The following is a 17,121-nucleotide window of genomic DNA, read 5'->3' on the forward strand; positions in this document are numbered from 1 at the left end:
ACACTTTACCAAAAATAAGTATAACATGCTAGAACTGCATTCTCTTAATTATTAAGAGTGGAATGGTTAAAGGTGCACTGTGCAACTTTTCTGGTGGAGGTTCCACTACCTACTTGTCTCCATGGAGAAGTTATTGCTTTGCCTGGAATGTTCCATAACAATGAAAATATCCATCTAGCATTTATTCATCATGGGTGTTTCTATTGCTCAAAAATACATTAATTATTTAATTAATCATTGCATGTATATAGCACTTTTCAAGACACCCAAAGTGCTTTACAGTGCATTATTCGTTCACTCCACATTCAGTGGTGGTAAGATACTATTGCTATTACTATTACATAACATGTAATTAAAATGTTTATTCATTACTTAATTTATTTTTCCTCTTCTTATCCCTGTTAGTGCAGATAGAGGAAAAGAAGGAATTTAACAGTAGCAGTGCCCTGAACACTGAAATATATGTTTTTGATCACTTTTTATCAGCTGGTAGGATGGTAAGTTATCAGCTCCTTGCAGCTTGGGTGTGGTTAAGATAACATGAAGTCACATGTAACAAGCGATCACTATCATAATGCTAACTTGCCCTTAAAAGTTTTTTTTTTTTACAATTTATATGATTCTTGTTTGATATGAATGTTATTTATGCATTTTTCAACAGATCTGAACACATTTATGCCATTTTATCAGTGACTGATTCCATTACACGAAATAGCAAAATCATGACATGTTTGAAATCTATTGCTTGGCTCATCCGCTTGTACATACTCCACATTATTGCATTATCAGGAGGTTTCTACACATGTACACGACTCGGTGTGTATGTGTGTGTGTGTGTGTGTGTGTGTGTGTGTGTGCGTGTGTGTGTGCATGTGTGCATGTGTGCATGTGTGCAGATCTCATCCTCTTAGACTATAAGTAGCTGTAGTAGTAGTAGTCTAGTAGTAATAGTAGTAGACACATGTACATGACACCTCTGTATTTGTGTGTGCACATGTATGTGTGTGTGACAGGATATGAGTGCAGGCCTCATCCCCTCAGACTATAACTAAAGCACATTTACAAACTAAAATCTCTCACAGGAAGTGGGGTTCATGTCTGCTGCTTCCTCTGTGTCCCACCCTGAGCCCCGCTCGCACTTTCACACACAGATCATTAGGGGCTATGTGAGGATCATAATATTTTGGACATATTATACAGACATGTCAGTTTTACAGCTATATTATAGATAATTATTATTCTTCAGTGTACAGAGAATGTGGATTTTATGGTTAGGGTTAGGGCAATGTTAACCCTGAGCTTAGAAACAACAATTTAGGCATTTACAGAGCGTAATGACATAAAAGTGCACTGTGTAACTTTTTTCTGGTGGAGTCAGTCACCTGCTTGTCTCCATGAAGGTTATTAGTATTAGACTTGGAGACATGAAAGTGATGCCAGATTACAGGCCAGATGTGTGAAGAGGTGACCGTGTGGAGGAAAACATTAGTAATTGAACAAATGCAAGATTAATATGTTTAATGCCATTCTGGATAACATAATATCTCACATATTATGACATAATGAACATTTAAACATAGCCAACAAACTTAATCAATAACATCTTGGAAGTCAGATGAACCTAAAAACTGTATGGCTTAGACTAGGGGTTCCAAACTGTGGGCCATCTGGTACTGGGCCTCTCAAGAAAATAGTATATGTTTTTAAAAGGAGCTTTAGTTTTGTACATTTTTCCTTACGACCTCTTGTATACAGCTGATATTTCTATATTTTATTTTTACTTGTACATATACATTTATATAATTATACCTTCTTAGACAGTTTCTTGCTATTTTTGCTACTTATTAAGAATTTGTTATATCATTCATATTCTTTTTTCTTTGTTATTATAATATATTGTGATGTGCTGTGTCCAAATAATTTCCCTTGTGGATCAATGAAGTTTGTGTAAGTCTACTTCTTCTCCATCATATCTATGTGAAACTATACTGCTATGCTTAACCTGGTAAACAGCAGACAGGAGTATTCAGACCTTTTTTTGAAGGTATGGTTAAGAGTTGTATACAGATTGCTCTATTATTACTGGCCCTGCCTCCCTCTACCAGTCCCTGAAAAATGTTTATGCTTATTACCAGTCCAAAAGAGTTGGGTTTTCTGGCTTAGACCATGTTTCAAAATGGTCAGAGCACATTGACTGGTAAATGGTATTAGTAATATGAAACACCAATCCTCTAGTCTAGGTACTAAACAGTCTTTTTTTGTATATATTCCTATTCCATTTTTAATCTTAAATGGTAAGATAAGTGATATGTTTTTACTTATCTTTAATGTGACATTTTTGCTTACCCTTACTTCACCCAGAGACACTCAAAGTTAAGTAGAAAAACAAACTGTGGTACAAACAGGACAACTATTTTAAGTACAGTATTTAGGTATTTCCTGGAAGGTGAAATCTTAAGCATTAAGTCAAAGCAGTGGCACAAAACAAATCAGGAAAGAACAAAACCCACCCAAAATTATATCTGTTTGAATCCACTTTTGACATGATTTAACGCTAACCAAATAAAGAACTTTTTTTGTCCTATGTTATGTACTGGGCGTTTTTTGTCAGCTGTCCTTGTTATTTTAAATAGATGCGATAGATGGGTGTGTAGAGACGCACAAGGAAGCTATACATCACAATATGATACACATACACCCCAAAGCATCATGGGAACTGTAATCGTAGAAGACTGGGTGGACATTATGCAAGCAGGACTCACATTTTTCAAGTCACAAAATGTCAAAATAAATGAATGTATGTTGCACCATACGGCCAAAGCTCCTAGTTTGTGAATATTTTTCACTGGAATTGGCATTAAAACTTTTCTGATTCTGATGTAAGAGGATTTCTATAAAGGTAAATTTAAAATGTATTCTAATTCTAATCTAGTAGTACCCTAGTAGTAATTGTAGTCTGGTAGTAATAGTAATAGTAATAGTAGTAATAGTAGTAGTTGTTGTAGTAGTGGTTGAGGTAGTAGTTGTGGAGGTGGTAATTGTTGTAGTTGTAGTAGTGGTAGTAGTAGTATAGGAGTAGTAGTATTAGTAGCAGCAGCAACAGTAGCAGCAAAAGTAGTAGTAATCTGTCTTGTAGAAATAGTAGCAGCTGTAGCAATTCAAATAGTAATAGTAGTAATAGTCAAATAGTAACAATAGCTATTGCCATAAAGATGTAATACTGTAGAGATGTAATACTTCTGGTAAACTAGATAACACAGTAGCCTAAAGCCGAGGGCCCATGTCTGACTAACAACCTAAACCTTGGGCGTGCGGAGGGAGGAGCAGTCACAAGGTCGCACTTTACACCTAAATGTTAATTGGCCTTTGTCGCCGTGGTGACATGTGTGAGAGCAGGTCATGATCATCAGAGACAGTGACTCACATGTTATTGGCATTATCATAGATCTGTAAAGAGATACATCTGCATTTACATTAATGACAACTTTGAGTATTTATTGGGTGTGGTCTTTAGTCACTCAAATGTCTGAAGTAGGTGGGATAAGAGCTTATAGGCATTTTTTGGAAACTTGACAAAGGTAATCCTGTGGTTTTGTTAGAGATCATACTAAGACTATTCAGGAAAGGTATTTTTCCCTATTTGTATAATTTCTTTTTCAGGATAAATACTGTTCAAATGAGTATGAGTTTGGTATCTCTGACATCCACTGGGTATTTTGACAGTTGACAGTTGCTGCTTGTCTCCATGAAAATGTTGTTGCTTTGGAATGTTTCATAGCATAGACTGATCAGATAAGCAGGTTACAGCACTACCTTACACAACAATTCAGATCTGTGGAGAGTCACCCCTATTCACAGAAGGAATGAATGCATTTTTGAGCAATAGAAACACATGTAATGAATAAATGCTAGATGGATATGTTTAATGACATACCAGGAACATTCCATGCAAAGCAATAACATATCCATGGAGACAAGCAGGTAGTGGTACCCTACACGAGAAAAGTTGCGCAGTGCATCTTTAAAAACTTTTGTTCACTTTTTCACCAATTTCCTTTTGTGATGAAACCCACCTGCATGACAAAAATGCAGTATTCTTGTGTTTTAGATTTGTGGTTTTCATTTTCACAGAATTTTGGTATTTCGATCAAATCTTTCCAGGAATTCTACTCATATCTGACATCAAATTTATCATTCCTGTTTGCCTTAAAAAAAATTATGGGCAGAGCAGCAGCATAAGTAGTAGAGCTTGTTGGAGAGTGTTTTCTGATATGTTTGGATGGGAAGAAAACAAAACAGCAATCCATCAAACTGCTATGATAAGACTAACTTTATCATGCTATTGTGCATTGAAATTTCCACATATGATTTATAGCATGGTGACTGGTTTGACAAAATGTGACAACACCTACAAGTTTACTAAATATAATTTTAGTTCAGTGAGTCCATGTAAGAAAATAAGATAAAAGGGCTACAGATAACTTGTAATTGTGATGTACTATTTTTTATTTGTGAGAGTAGCGCAGTATCAAAATATCCGTCATTGTTACGTAAGAAGTGTCAGGCTGAGGGATTCCCTGATACAGAGGGTTATCTGGGAACATTATGTTTTAGGAAGAGTGGAGAGGGGCTGGTATTTCAACCCTGTCCAATGTTAGGACTGTCAGAATTCACTAGAATCCACCAATGTGTTTTAAACAGGACCACCCAGACCACCAGGAGCCATATTTCTAAGAATATGTCTAAAATGCAAAAACATGAGCAGGTCTGGAGTGTGTGTTTAAAAGAAACTGTCATCAGTTAAAACGACTTTTCCATATTTCAGACATGTTTAAATTTTAAAATAGTTCTAGTAATAGTAATAAATAAGTATATAAGTATAAAACAATTCAAGAAAGTAAACTATATTTTTGGTCAAAGTAAAATTTTCTTTAAGGTGCACTATGTAACTTGTTTCAACTTGTCAGTGTTATTGCGTTGCCATGCCGGCCTTATATCTCTAAAGAAAAGCTAAAAGTATTAAAATAAAAATATCTTTCTCCTTGAAATGTCTAAATTTGATTTACTCTGAATTAGAGGTAAGATCTTAAGACCGAGCCCAAGCCCGACCCGACCCGACCCGAATTTCGGGTCGGGTCGGGTCTAAAATGTCAATCATTACTTCGGGTCGGGTCGGGCTCGGGCTTCAAATAAATATATGTTTATAAAATGTATGCTAAAACGATGTGTGGATACTAAACTAAGGAATAGTTGTTATAAAATAAATAATATGGATAAAACAGAGAAGTAGTGTAATGTAATTGCTATTTAACTACTAAACAGGATCCGCAGAGCCAGAGCTCTGCGCACGTGAACGCCCCCTCTTAATTTAATAATCTTCCCCTCCGCAAGTCTGCATCTATTTTGACCTGGTATCCCCAATATGGAGGAGCAAGAAGTTAAACTAAAGGCAGGAGAACTGAAAAGACAAACACGCACCGGTAAGAGTGAGGTGTGGAAAAGCTTCAAATTGATTGCTGAAAATGCTACAGAAACTTGCGTTGGCTTCGCTGAATGTCGTCAATGTGGCGCTTTGCTTTCATACGAGAGCAAAAAGACTGGCACCTCGACGCTGAGCACTGCTCCTCCTCCCGAGTCCTCACAAATAAAATATGACATTTCGGGTTTGCTTCGGGCTCGGGCCTGCAAATCAAGTTAATTGGTCGGGCTCGGGCCGGGTCGGGTTTTAATACCCGCGGGCCGGGTCGGGTCGGGCTGGATTTTTTAGGCCCGATCTCACCTCTACTCTGAATCATCTGTATCCCATATTGCAGCAGAACAAACAATCCATTAATATACAATTAACATAAAACTATATCGTTAAATAGATGTGAAAGAAAGTTTAGGCTGGCCATACATATAAACTGTATTATAATGTTTTCTATGGTTTTGTGGAAAGTGTTTTAGACGTTAAAACCACTGGGTGATTCAAAAGATTATTCTGTACACCCACCTAGTGGTCAGAAGTAGTACTGCTGCATTAAGTTATATGCTTTGAAGGAGAATGGAGCAAGAAGGAAGAAGAAACAACTTTATTAAGGATATGAGACCATTTAAAATGAACTGTTAGGTCTATGTATTTTTTATGAAAGATGTGTGTACACTAAAAAGACCATGATTTGGAATGCAGAGGTAAATGAGAGATAACATTCAGGAAAGCCATTGAAAGAAAAACATTGATCTATTCAGAGCTATATTTACAACAACAATGACAACAATCTCTGACTTTTGTCTTTTCTGTTGTAATACTGATTCCCAGATTACTTCACAGTCATGATATTTTATTGTTGTGTTTGCTTCAACCCTTAAACCTGCATTTCAGTGAATACTGAATATATTATCATAATGGGTCTCTTGGCAAAGCTCAAATGCTTGGAGAGGGTAGAGGTGCTGAATAAATCATAATATGTTTCCATTTCAGAGCCCAGTTTCCATTTAAAACTTTTCACATCATCAAAACAACCCACTGCTCAATAGTGTATATTATCAGATTATTACCGAAAATATGTTTGTCATGTATCTATGAACAAGTACTGTAATGTGTTTGTGTAAATTATAATTAAGAGAGGCTATTAGACACTGAATAGAATTTTCTCATAATTTCACTTTAACCTTTGTGTTTAGAGCCTTTCTTCCTGTTTCCAAACCACAGTGTGTAACTAGATGTTCAGATGGAACTTGCAATTCTGCGCATTCAGCTATTTCTGAAGATTTCCTCCCACATTTTTACAGGCCACAGTAATAAAGGTGGTACAAGGTGGCAAAAGTAATAGTGTATATTATAGTACTATTTATTGTGGTGTTCACTCTATAACCCACATAAAACACACACAGCAAAGTAATTGTAAAGTAATTAGGGCTGCATCTGATGTTTTGTACATATATTTTTGAAATATTTGAATATATTATATAAATATACTAAAATGAAACAAGAATATTACCATATTTAAATTACTAAACAAATTAATAAATGACTACCCTATTACAACTTAAATGAGCCAAATAGTCTAAAATTAAATTAAAATTACAACAAAGGAAAACAAATAAATCTCATATCTCATTAAATAAATAAAATAAATGGTTTGTATTTCACTTTTAACTGAACTGTTGTATAATTACACACATAACTTTTATATAACTTATCTTTTGTGCAAAAGTGACACTTTTACCATCTGTCCAGGAACTACAGATTCAAAATTGCCTCTAATTCTGGTACATTTACAGATTTTTTTTTTTTTTTTTTTTTAAATAAACCTATTCGTTTTAAAAAAAATAAAAATAAAAAAACAAATCAATCCTACATTAAGACTGAAAATTTTATCTCTCAAATGTTGAGGCAACTAGACATGCCTGAAATATCTGTGTGTGAACTAAATCGTGATTAAGAAAACTGAAATTGCTATAATAATCTTGATATTTTTATCAAGATTATTATAGCAAAAAAAAAAAATAAAAATATATAAATATATATATAATATATATAATATATATATATATATATATATATATAATATATATATATATATATATATATATATATATATATATATATATATATATATATATATATAATATATATATATATATATATATATATATATATATAGTGTAAGATGCTGGCAGGGAAAGCATACATGGAGCGACATAACCAAGTGGCGGGCATAGTGTACAGAAACATCTGTGCAGAGTACGGGCTGGAAACCCCAGGATCAAGGTGGGAAACACCTCCAAAGGTTGTGGAGAATGACCAAGCCAAGATCCTGTGGGACTTCCAGATACAGACTGACAGAATGGTGATGTCGAACCAACCAGACATAGTGGTGGTGGATAAGAAACAGAGCAGAGCCGTGGTGGTGGACATCGCAATACCAAGCGATGGTAATATCAGGAAAAAGGAACACGAGAAGCTAGAGAAATACCAGGGGCTCAAGGAAGAGCTGGAGAGAGCCTGGAAAGTAAAGGCATCAGTGGTGCCTGTGGTGATCGGAGCACTCGGGGCTGTAACCCCCAAACTGGAAGAGTGGCTTCAACAGATACCGGGAAAAACAATGGACATCTCAGTCCAGAAAAGTGCAGTACTGGGAACAGCAAAGATACTGCGCAGAACTCTCAAGCTCCCAGGCCTCTGGTAGAGGACCCGAGCTGAATGAGGGTGAGAGAGACCTACCACCGTGGAAGGTGAGAAACACTTTTTTTTTTTTTATATATATATAGGCAAGGCAAGGCAAGGCAAGTTTATTTGTATAGCACAATTCGTACACAAAGTAATTCAAAGTGCTTTAAAGAATAAGAAATACATTAAAATCATAATAAAAACAAATCAAAACATAAATAATCATGAAGATTAAAATTAAAAAAGAGAGACATAAATTGGAGAGAAGAGTGCGGAATGAAAACCTTTCAGTTATATGCACAGTTAAACAGAAATGTTTTGAGCCTGGATTTAAACAGCGTCACAGAAGAGTCTGTCTCACATGTTCAGGAAGACTGTTCCAGGTTTTAGCTGCATGAACCTGAAACGCTGACTCCCCTTGTTTAGTCCTGACTCTGGGCACCAGCAGGAGGCCGGTCCCTGAGGTCCTCAGAGTGCGAGATGGTTCATATGACACTAACATGTCACAGATGTACTTTGGTGCTCGGCCATGGAGAGACTTGTACACAAGCAGAGCTGCTTTAAAGTCTATTCTCTGAGGCACAGGAAGCCAGTGCAGAGACCTGAGCACAGGACTTATGTGCTCGTATTTCCTAGTTCGAGTAAGGACCCGAGCTGCAGCGTTCTGAATGTTCTGCAGTTGTCTCACAGCTCGTTTGGAGAGACCAGTGAGCAGACCATTACAGTAGTCTAATCTACTGGAGACAAACGCATGGATAAGTTTCTCCAAGTCTGCTTTAGACAGTAAACCTTTGATTTTTGCTTTTGTTTTTTAGATGGTAAAAGGCTGCGGATGTTATTGATTTGATGTGGCTGTTAAAGTATATATATATATATATATATATATATATATATATATAAGGAAATAAATATATAAATTTTTTTCAGCCCATGCTTTAAGTCAATTTAACAATGATAAATGTCCCAGCAAATTTAATACCACAACAACATTTGAATCTAATTGCATTGTAATCTACTCCGGTGGTTACATATAATGGCTTCAACAACTAACTCTGTTTAACACGTGCAAAGTTAAAATATAACCACATTGCATTTGCACATATGCATGAGTCGCTTTTCTCAAACCACAATGTCCCCCTCCTCTCATCTCACCTTTTCCTTTTTACTCAGAAGCATTGACCACACGACCACACTCGCCAGTTTGTTCGAGCCTCTTGTATTTGTCATGGAACTTGTTTGTGTAATACCCTTCACCCCACATCACACTGGGGGATAAAAGGCAAGGTTTGTGATTCTGATGAGACACATAGATAATTCAGACAGCAGAGAAAGAGCACAAAACCTCAACAATGGCAAAGGTAATCATCATAGCGTTGGGCGTGGTAGCTTTGTGCTGTCTCACTGTTTATGCATCTCAGGGTAAGATATATACTTAAATTTAAGGTTTAATATGAATTTATCTATTTATTTATTTTTTACAATTTCTTTCCTTTTTTCTCTCCATAGGTGCCTTCACCCCAGACGAATGCTGCTTTCATTTTATAGAAGACCCCTTGCCTAAAAAGAGAGTGGCTGACTACAGAAGCACAAGCTCACACTGTGCCAAGTCCGCATTCATGTGAGTATAGCAACTCTTATAAATGATGACGGTAACATGTTTAAAGTACAAATATGTGTAATGAGCTTATATCCTGTGTGTTTTTCAGTTTAAAAATGAAGAATGGCAAGGAATTTTGTGTTCGTCATGATGCAGACTGGGTTGCAAATGTTACCAAATTTGTTGATGAGAGAAGATAAACCCAAGCCATAAACCACAAAGGCATTTTCTGTAATTGTAAATTTTTAAGCATTATGATTTTTTTGTTCAAGCTGCAAAAATACCCTGATCAAGTTTCTTATATTCACTTGTTACTCTGCCTGCTTTTTCCAGTTTCGAGTCTTGTTATTGCACTCACTGACACAATGAATGCTCAACACAATATGGCCTTTTGGTGATGCTATTTCTATGCGTATAAGCTTATATGTATTTTATCTTTAAATAAACAAATTACGATATACTAAATAAAACACAGGATTCTGTCTTTCTTTAATTTCTGGAAAAATATGTATCACAAATGTCAAATGCGATGTCTGTTCACATAGTATTAGATATAGGCTGCAGTGACAAAATGTATCTCTGTTATTGGATATCATTTGAAATAAACAAGGCTAAAGTATATCCATGAATGATGAAAAAAATATATAATTGTTGCCATAACGATTAACAACTTAACTTAAACTTCATTGTGTAGTGGATATTTCATCAAAACTCAATAGATTAAAATGTCCACTACATTTAAAAGAAAGTGAGCTGCACACATACATACATTTCATGAGTGCAGCAATTTAAACCTAAATATTATATCTTTTATCTTATATTTTATAATTCCTCAAAATGTTGCCTCTGTGTAGTTGTAAGTGAAACCCATAAACATTCTCACATCTAACTTGTTTTTTAGAATTTGAACATGACTCTTAAAGTCATAACCTGATTATTTTAGGTTACATTTGAGGTCAGTGGAAATACAGACCACAACCACTGTTCTACATTGCAATATAGTTTCACACAGCCTATTTTTCAATCTTTTCTTTTACCTTTCTGAACATGCAGTGTACCTTCGTGGCCACCAGATGACACTCATCTCCACAGCCTGAAGCAAGAACGCTATTGAAATATAGTTTAATCATGAGTTTAATGGCACTTATGGGCAATAAAAGTCAGTGCAATAAAAGGATACAAGCTTGTGTTTTAAATCATCATGACTGCACGGTTACCAGCTGTAAAAGACTAAAGGTGTTGCGCTATCATGGAAGTATGTAAACATGATTGTAAAATAAAGTTGTATTTTCCAGATAGACACTATGGCATGTTCAAATATTTGTGTAAGGGTGGAAAGGTTGGAATAGCGGGCAATGCCTAGAACAACTTGTATATATCTTGATGTAGTCTACGCAGCTGTCATTTCACTAAAGATTTTGAGAGACTAGACTTCCTCTGTGGCTGACCCATTACGGTAAGATGGTCTGATTAGGTTTCTTGCAAGACCCCGCTGCATACATTTGCATATTAATTGGCCTGGAGATTTAGCTGGTGTTCCACTTTTCAAACTCAATATTTCAGATTAAAAAAGGCTTATTGAGAACTAATTACATTCCAGACTGCTACAATAGAGATTTGTCATTGTTATGAGGCGGTGTTTGCATTTTGTCTTGTTGTTATGGTGAAACAGACCATGCACAGGCTACAGTGGCAGTGGGGAGATGTCCTATTAAATTTGCATATGCGCTGCTGTCTACTACCTGTAGCCTTGGAGAAATGGGGAGGCAGACAGAGGAGAAGGATGAAAGCCTAGGCCACACCGAGCTGGTAGTTTATCACCTGTAAAGATTTAAATGTGATAATATGTTAAACAGTGAATATATTATTAAAAGGGCAGTCGCAGTGTGGTAGCCCATTGTAGCTTAAATATTTGTAATAGTGGAAATGCGGACCAGTAGAGTCCCTCTGTGTTAGAAAGATGTTTGTAATTCAACACCAAAAAGCACTATTCATCAGTTTCAGCTTCCTGTGATATGCAACATTTTGAGTACTTGAGCTGTAATAATGTTTTTTAATTGTTAATCACTATGGCAATGGTCCTATTTTTTCATCAGGCTGGATCCATGGATAGGGTTACTTATTACTTACTACTCCATATAAAAGATCAACCATTAATGAATGTTCTGTATGTGTGTATTTCATGATACTGTACTGATATTGTGGGCTGCTGTATCAATATATCAACCAGAGTGTTTTCTTTGGTATATTTTACTAAATTATTTTGTGAAAGAGCTACAATTGTGTTGCTTGTTTGGAGAAAGGAAACTTGTTTATGCAATACCTTTGACGCTTTCGCTGTTTTGATGAGTAAAATTGTGTTTTTCATATTACCTTTGCACAAGCTTAGTGGTTTAATAAAAACTTAGTATCACAGCAATGACAGAGCCTTTGTTTTTTACTGAACCATATTGAATCGTTTAAAAATATATCGTATTGAATTGAAAGTGCCCTGTATTGAGATATGTATTGTATCAGCAGCCTCTCAATGATACTCAGCCCTAGTGGTTACTGGATCAAGCACACATTTAGCAGTGCTCTAACCTCCTCAGTGGTTGTAGTAAAATGATTTCTTTCTGATAATAATCTCTCTAATTACTCACATCAGATTTTTTGGTTTTCATATCATTTAATCTGATCTTAAAGTTGCAAAATCAGATAGTTATCAGATTTCGGTGTGTCTCTAACTGCAACCACTTCCTGTTTTATTAAAATGGGGAAAACAATCACACACCCCTCATAGAGTTCATTTCAGGAAACCACAGACAGCGCAAAATAGGACATCTGTGTAGTTCTTCCAGCAAGACGCTTGTATATTTAAAAGGTGCACTATGTAACTTTGCTGGAGGGGGGTCTGCCAGCTGCTTGTCTACGTGAAATGTTCCACAGTACGGCATTATACAGTATGGCATTATCTTGCATGTGTTAATTTACAACTTTCTTACTCCCTTGTCCACAAATGTACCCTGTAAAACCAAAATCATTCTCTTATGACACACTAACCATTTCACCTCGGCTTGCCAACAAGATGCACAGCACAAGTATCTATAACTTCAAGTAATCAAGTTCATATTCTATTGCCTCATTTCTTCTGCACAAACATACCCACATTTGCAAAAAGGAGAAAAAACTGAAACAAGTGAGCGACCTTGGCTACAGCGTTGCTAGGCAAAAAGCAGCCTGCTGATTTTAACATTAAAAGAGCGTTGGTTCAGAAACACTGCTGTGTTACACTTGTACAGGGGGAATTCACAAAGCTTTCTGGGGAATTGGGAGGAATAAAAAGCATGAACAAAGAGCAACATTAAAGCTCGCTGGAGTCAGACACATGAAAGGGGAAAGGCTAGGAAAAGAAAAAAACTGTTGCCGCGGTGATCTGGTCCAGGCTGAGCTACACAATGGGATGCCATCATGTGCACACGCGCCCAAACACCAACAGCAGTGTATAAATAACCTCCATGTGATGTCGGCTTTTCCTGACACATGAGATCAACATAAATTAGACCCTGGGAGAACGAAGAAAAAAGGACAGATACAATTATTAAAGGGTCTATAGTATGCTATTTTCTGATCTCTGTTATAATGTACAGACTAGAAGATCAATTTTACTCAAACATGTGTGAATGAAACAAAACACAACTCCAGGTATGTTTTGATGATGAAACAACTTTCTAACATGGCTTAAAGCTTTTTTTTTTTTTTTTTTTTTTTGTAATATAGGACCTTTAAACAGTATATATGTGAAGTAAGTTTACAGGCTTAACTTGGACACATCAACTTGTGGTTAAACAGTCTTGTTTACTTGTTTATGTGCAACAATGACGTTTATATATGGCACAGTTAGATAGTAGACCAATTATGGTTTAGTGGAGTTTCAGTACTTGAGGGCCAGCATGCCCTCTCCACAGTTCTAGGCCCTTGTCAGTTGTTTGAAGCAGGCTTGAAAGCTTTAGTTCATAAGAGCAAAACCAAATCTTTATTCATGCTATAGGCAATTTATAATAGGCAATTACTAATCTCCAGTAAAGATGATTAATGCAGTTTGGTTGGTTGAAGAGACCAATGCAATACCCATATAGTCAGTCTTACATAGCAAACAATGGAAGAACTTATAGTGCAGTTGATAAAAATATGAGGTCTGTGAGTGAGCTTAACTACAAAACGATAATTAGACATTTAAGTGCACTTTATTCTTCAATTTATTACATATTTTCCAAATTGGGATTGTTTATTTCTCATATAAGAAATTCTGAGAAGGAAACTGGCTTACAGATTCAGAGTTATCAAGTTTTTACACTGGAGAAAAACGTACAAATCATGCCAATACAGTTAGTGCATTTTGTACATGTTGAGTCTGTTGTTAAACAAATGAAAACATTGATCAAATAAGTCAACAAAAAGAAGCATGATATATTTAATATTTTTGTAAATGTAAAATAGTACATACTTTAGAAGATAACGTTTAATATGCAGAAATCATACAGGTGCCATAGCCTATAGGCGAGTTTCATTGTTGACAAAAGCGCGCGTTGCATGCTGGGAATTGTTTTGGTCGGCGGCAAGAAACACTAATTCAACACGACGGACGGAGCGAGAAAGAACGTAAAGGGTATTGATCCCGGTTATTTATCCACTCTAACGGCAGAGGACCGAAGACCATTTGACCAGAAATTGGTCATAAGCAACGATGGACGCCAATTCACCCTTTTCAACCCCTACATAAGGTGGACCAAACCAAATTTCTGGTCGGAATCGCCAACTACCTGGCCAAATATTCATTTCGGTGATATCCACAATGACTTGGTGGAAACTCCTGGGCCATTCACAGCAGAAAAGATGAAAGCCTCCAAGAGTCCCGAAGCGTTGTTGAACTTGTTGCAGTCCACGGTTTGCTAGGATCTTCTACGTTTGCTCTGCGGATGTTTGAAAGCCGTTTAATTCGCCGTTGGCGGTTCTTTTCACTCGGAATACGAAAAAGGCATTTTCCTTCTTCCGTGCTTCTATTTGTGCATCCGATAATGCAGCAGGAATTTACCATTATCGGGGATAAATACGCGAGGTCACGTACTGTGTTTGACCGCTACCGTGTTTCTTGTCTCCCACCAAAATGTTTCCCAGCATGCAACGCGGGCTTTTAATAACAATGACGTCAGCTGAAACTCGCCTATAACTGATGCAGAAGTTCCCCAAAAAGCATGACTTTTAAGAAGACATATTACGATTTTATTTGCTATATAGTGTATCTATCTATCCATCTTTCCGATACTACTTGATAACAGTCTGCTAATTTCTTGCGGAGTTGTGGAGCCCAATGCGGTATTAGGAGCTGATTCAGGTTTGCTCCTTTAAATGTATACGCCTCCATAAATGCCAGGGGGTAGATTAGAGCAATGAGGCCTTCAATGCAGGAGAATAAAGATGACCCAAACATGAATGAATCACTCTAAACACAACTATGGGTAAATGAGAAAGGGAAACAATAACAAAAAGCCGATTTTGCATAATAGGTCCCCTGAAATTTCAAACCCGGACCAATTCTGAAAACATCATAAGTTAAAAAAAAAAAAAAAACTTATCCAAAACATAATGAAGCTTAGTATAATATTTATGTATGCATATTTAACATTGCCATATTAATACGCCTGGAGCTGGACCCAATGATAACTACTGAGAGATTGTCCAGACGCACAATCTGCCCATACACACCCTTACATCTGCTTTACATGAAAAACAAATTTTACCTCACAGCCACCATATTGGGGGCTTCAAATGAGATTAGCAGGAAATTAAAACCGGCAAACGGTTTTAAATTACAGGATGAGATGATGGACAGTGGGAAAGAGGCACCACAAAACTGAAGATCAATATCAATGGCTTAATTACTTACAGCATCCTCGGTTGCTAGGAGACGACCTAGAGCTAAGAAAGCAGGAACAGGAGAAAACGAGACACAAAAGAGTGATTTCAGTGAAGCGCTGATTTCTATTGTGTTATGACCTCTTGTGTTTAAATAGGGCTCGTGTTGACAGCCACTGGAAGTGAGAGATGAGATGACAGACACAGGGAGGAATCCATGTAAGAAGCAGAAAATGAAAAAAGTATAGGACATATTAATAATAACAAATACATGGAAAAAACAAAAAACATACAAACCTCTCTGTACTCTTTGTATTTAATTAAACACAAGTATGGATACTTTAAGAAAAACTATTCCCACTTTTTGATACTATTGTGAGGGTTCAATAATAGTTAATAATGAATCTTAATAAATTTATTGGTGGAGGGTCCATCACCTGCGTGTTTCCATGGAGATTTTATCGCCTTCCCTGCAATGTTGCATAGTATGGGATGAAAGTTTGATACAGTGTCTATCAATTACAAGAGCTTTTTATTGCTAAAAAAAACAACACTTGGCCTGGCATCACCTGCTTGTCTCCATGGAAATAGATATTATGCCTCAGTGTGGTTGTCGCAAAACAATATCATCTCCACATTGTCAAAAAGGTTTCAGACCGTCCACCAGAAATGCCCCTTTATTTGCCAAACCAAAACATGAACTTTAGGCTATACATAGATCTTTTTGGGCAACTCAACTTTTCCATGATTTAGAGATCATAGTCACTCATATCAACAGAGATGACACTGAAAGGAGTAGACAAAAAAATAAATAAATATAAATATATAAAATATATATATATATATATATATATATATATATATATTCATTAATGTACATGCAATTTGTAGAAAACTAGATATGGTCACACATTTATACAACGCTTTTCCACCTTCAAGGCACTCAAAGCACTTTACATAAAGAAACCACTCACTCATTCACACACACACATTCATACACACTAGGGGCAAGGTGGGTTAAGTGTCTTGCCCAAGGACACAACGACAGCATTCATCTGGGGGAGTTGGAATCACACCAGCCAACCCTGCGGGTGAGTGTATCTGACCACTCAACCAGTGATGTTTATGTGGAGAGTAGGAACCTTTGGATCAGTGGACAAACACTCTACTAACTGAGCAACTGTTCTCCCTTAATCAAAATACAATGTCTGTTTCTATGTATACCTGTTGTCCTCCATCTTGATATTATAGGAGACTATGACATCACTGAACACCACCTATTAAAACATCGGGCCAAAATGTCTAGTCTTTAGGGGATTGGGCTGGTCGCATGAATAATTACTGAGATATTGACACAGACACCTCTTTCATCTTGTCGCCTGGTGCTTTTCCCAAGCTGCCCATATTAATACTTACTCTATATTTCATTCATTGGCATTCACAGCCTATATATTGTACCTTATCTTTGGCTCATTTC

The 17,121-nt window shown here is 36.4% G+C and overlaps 1 protein-coding gene across 1 annotated transcript; it reads left to right on the forward strand.

The window, feature by feature from the left end:
• The first annotated feature begins 9,414 nt into the window (after positions 1-9,414).
• On the forward strand, positions 9,415-10,219 carry LOC110156516 (C-C motif chemokine 3-like). The gene is made up of 3 exons (XM_020920719.2): positions 9,415-9,571; positions 9,659-9,770; positions 9,859-10,219. Exons 1-3 carry the CDS (start codon positions 9,502-9,504, stop codon positions 9,947-9,949), a joined length of 273 nt encoding a protein of 90 aa, XP_020776378.1. The 5' UTR covers positions 9,415-9,501; the 3' UTR covers positions 9,950-10,219.
• Positions 10,220-17,121: the final 6,902 nt, after the last annotated feature.

The sequence above is a fragment of the Boleophthalmus pectinirostris genome, unplaced genomic scaffold, assembly GCF_026225935.1.
Source record: "Boleophthalmus pectinirostris isolate CB_2022bp ecotype Guang Dong unplaced genomic scaffold, ASM2622593v1 HiC_scaffold_13, whole genome shotgun sequence".
Classification (NCBI taxonomy): domain Eukaryota; kingdom Metazoa; phylum Chordata; class Actinopteri; order Gobiiformes; family Gobiidae; genus Boleophthalmus; species Boleophthalmus pectinirostris.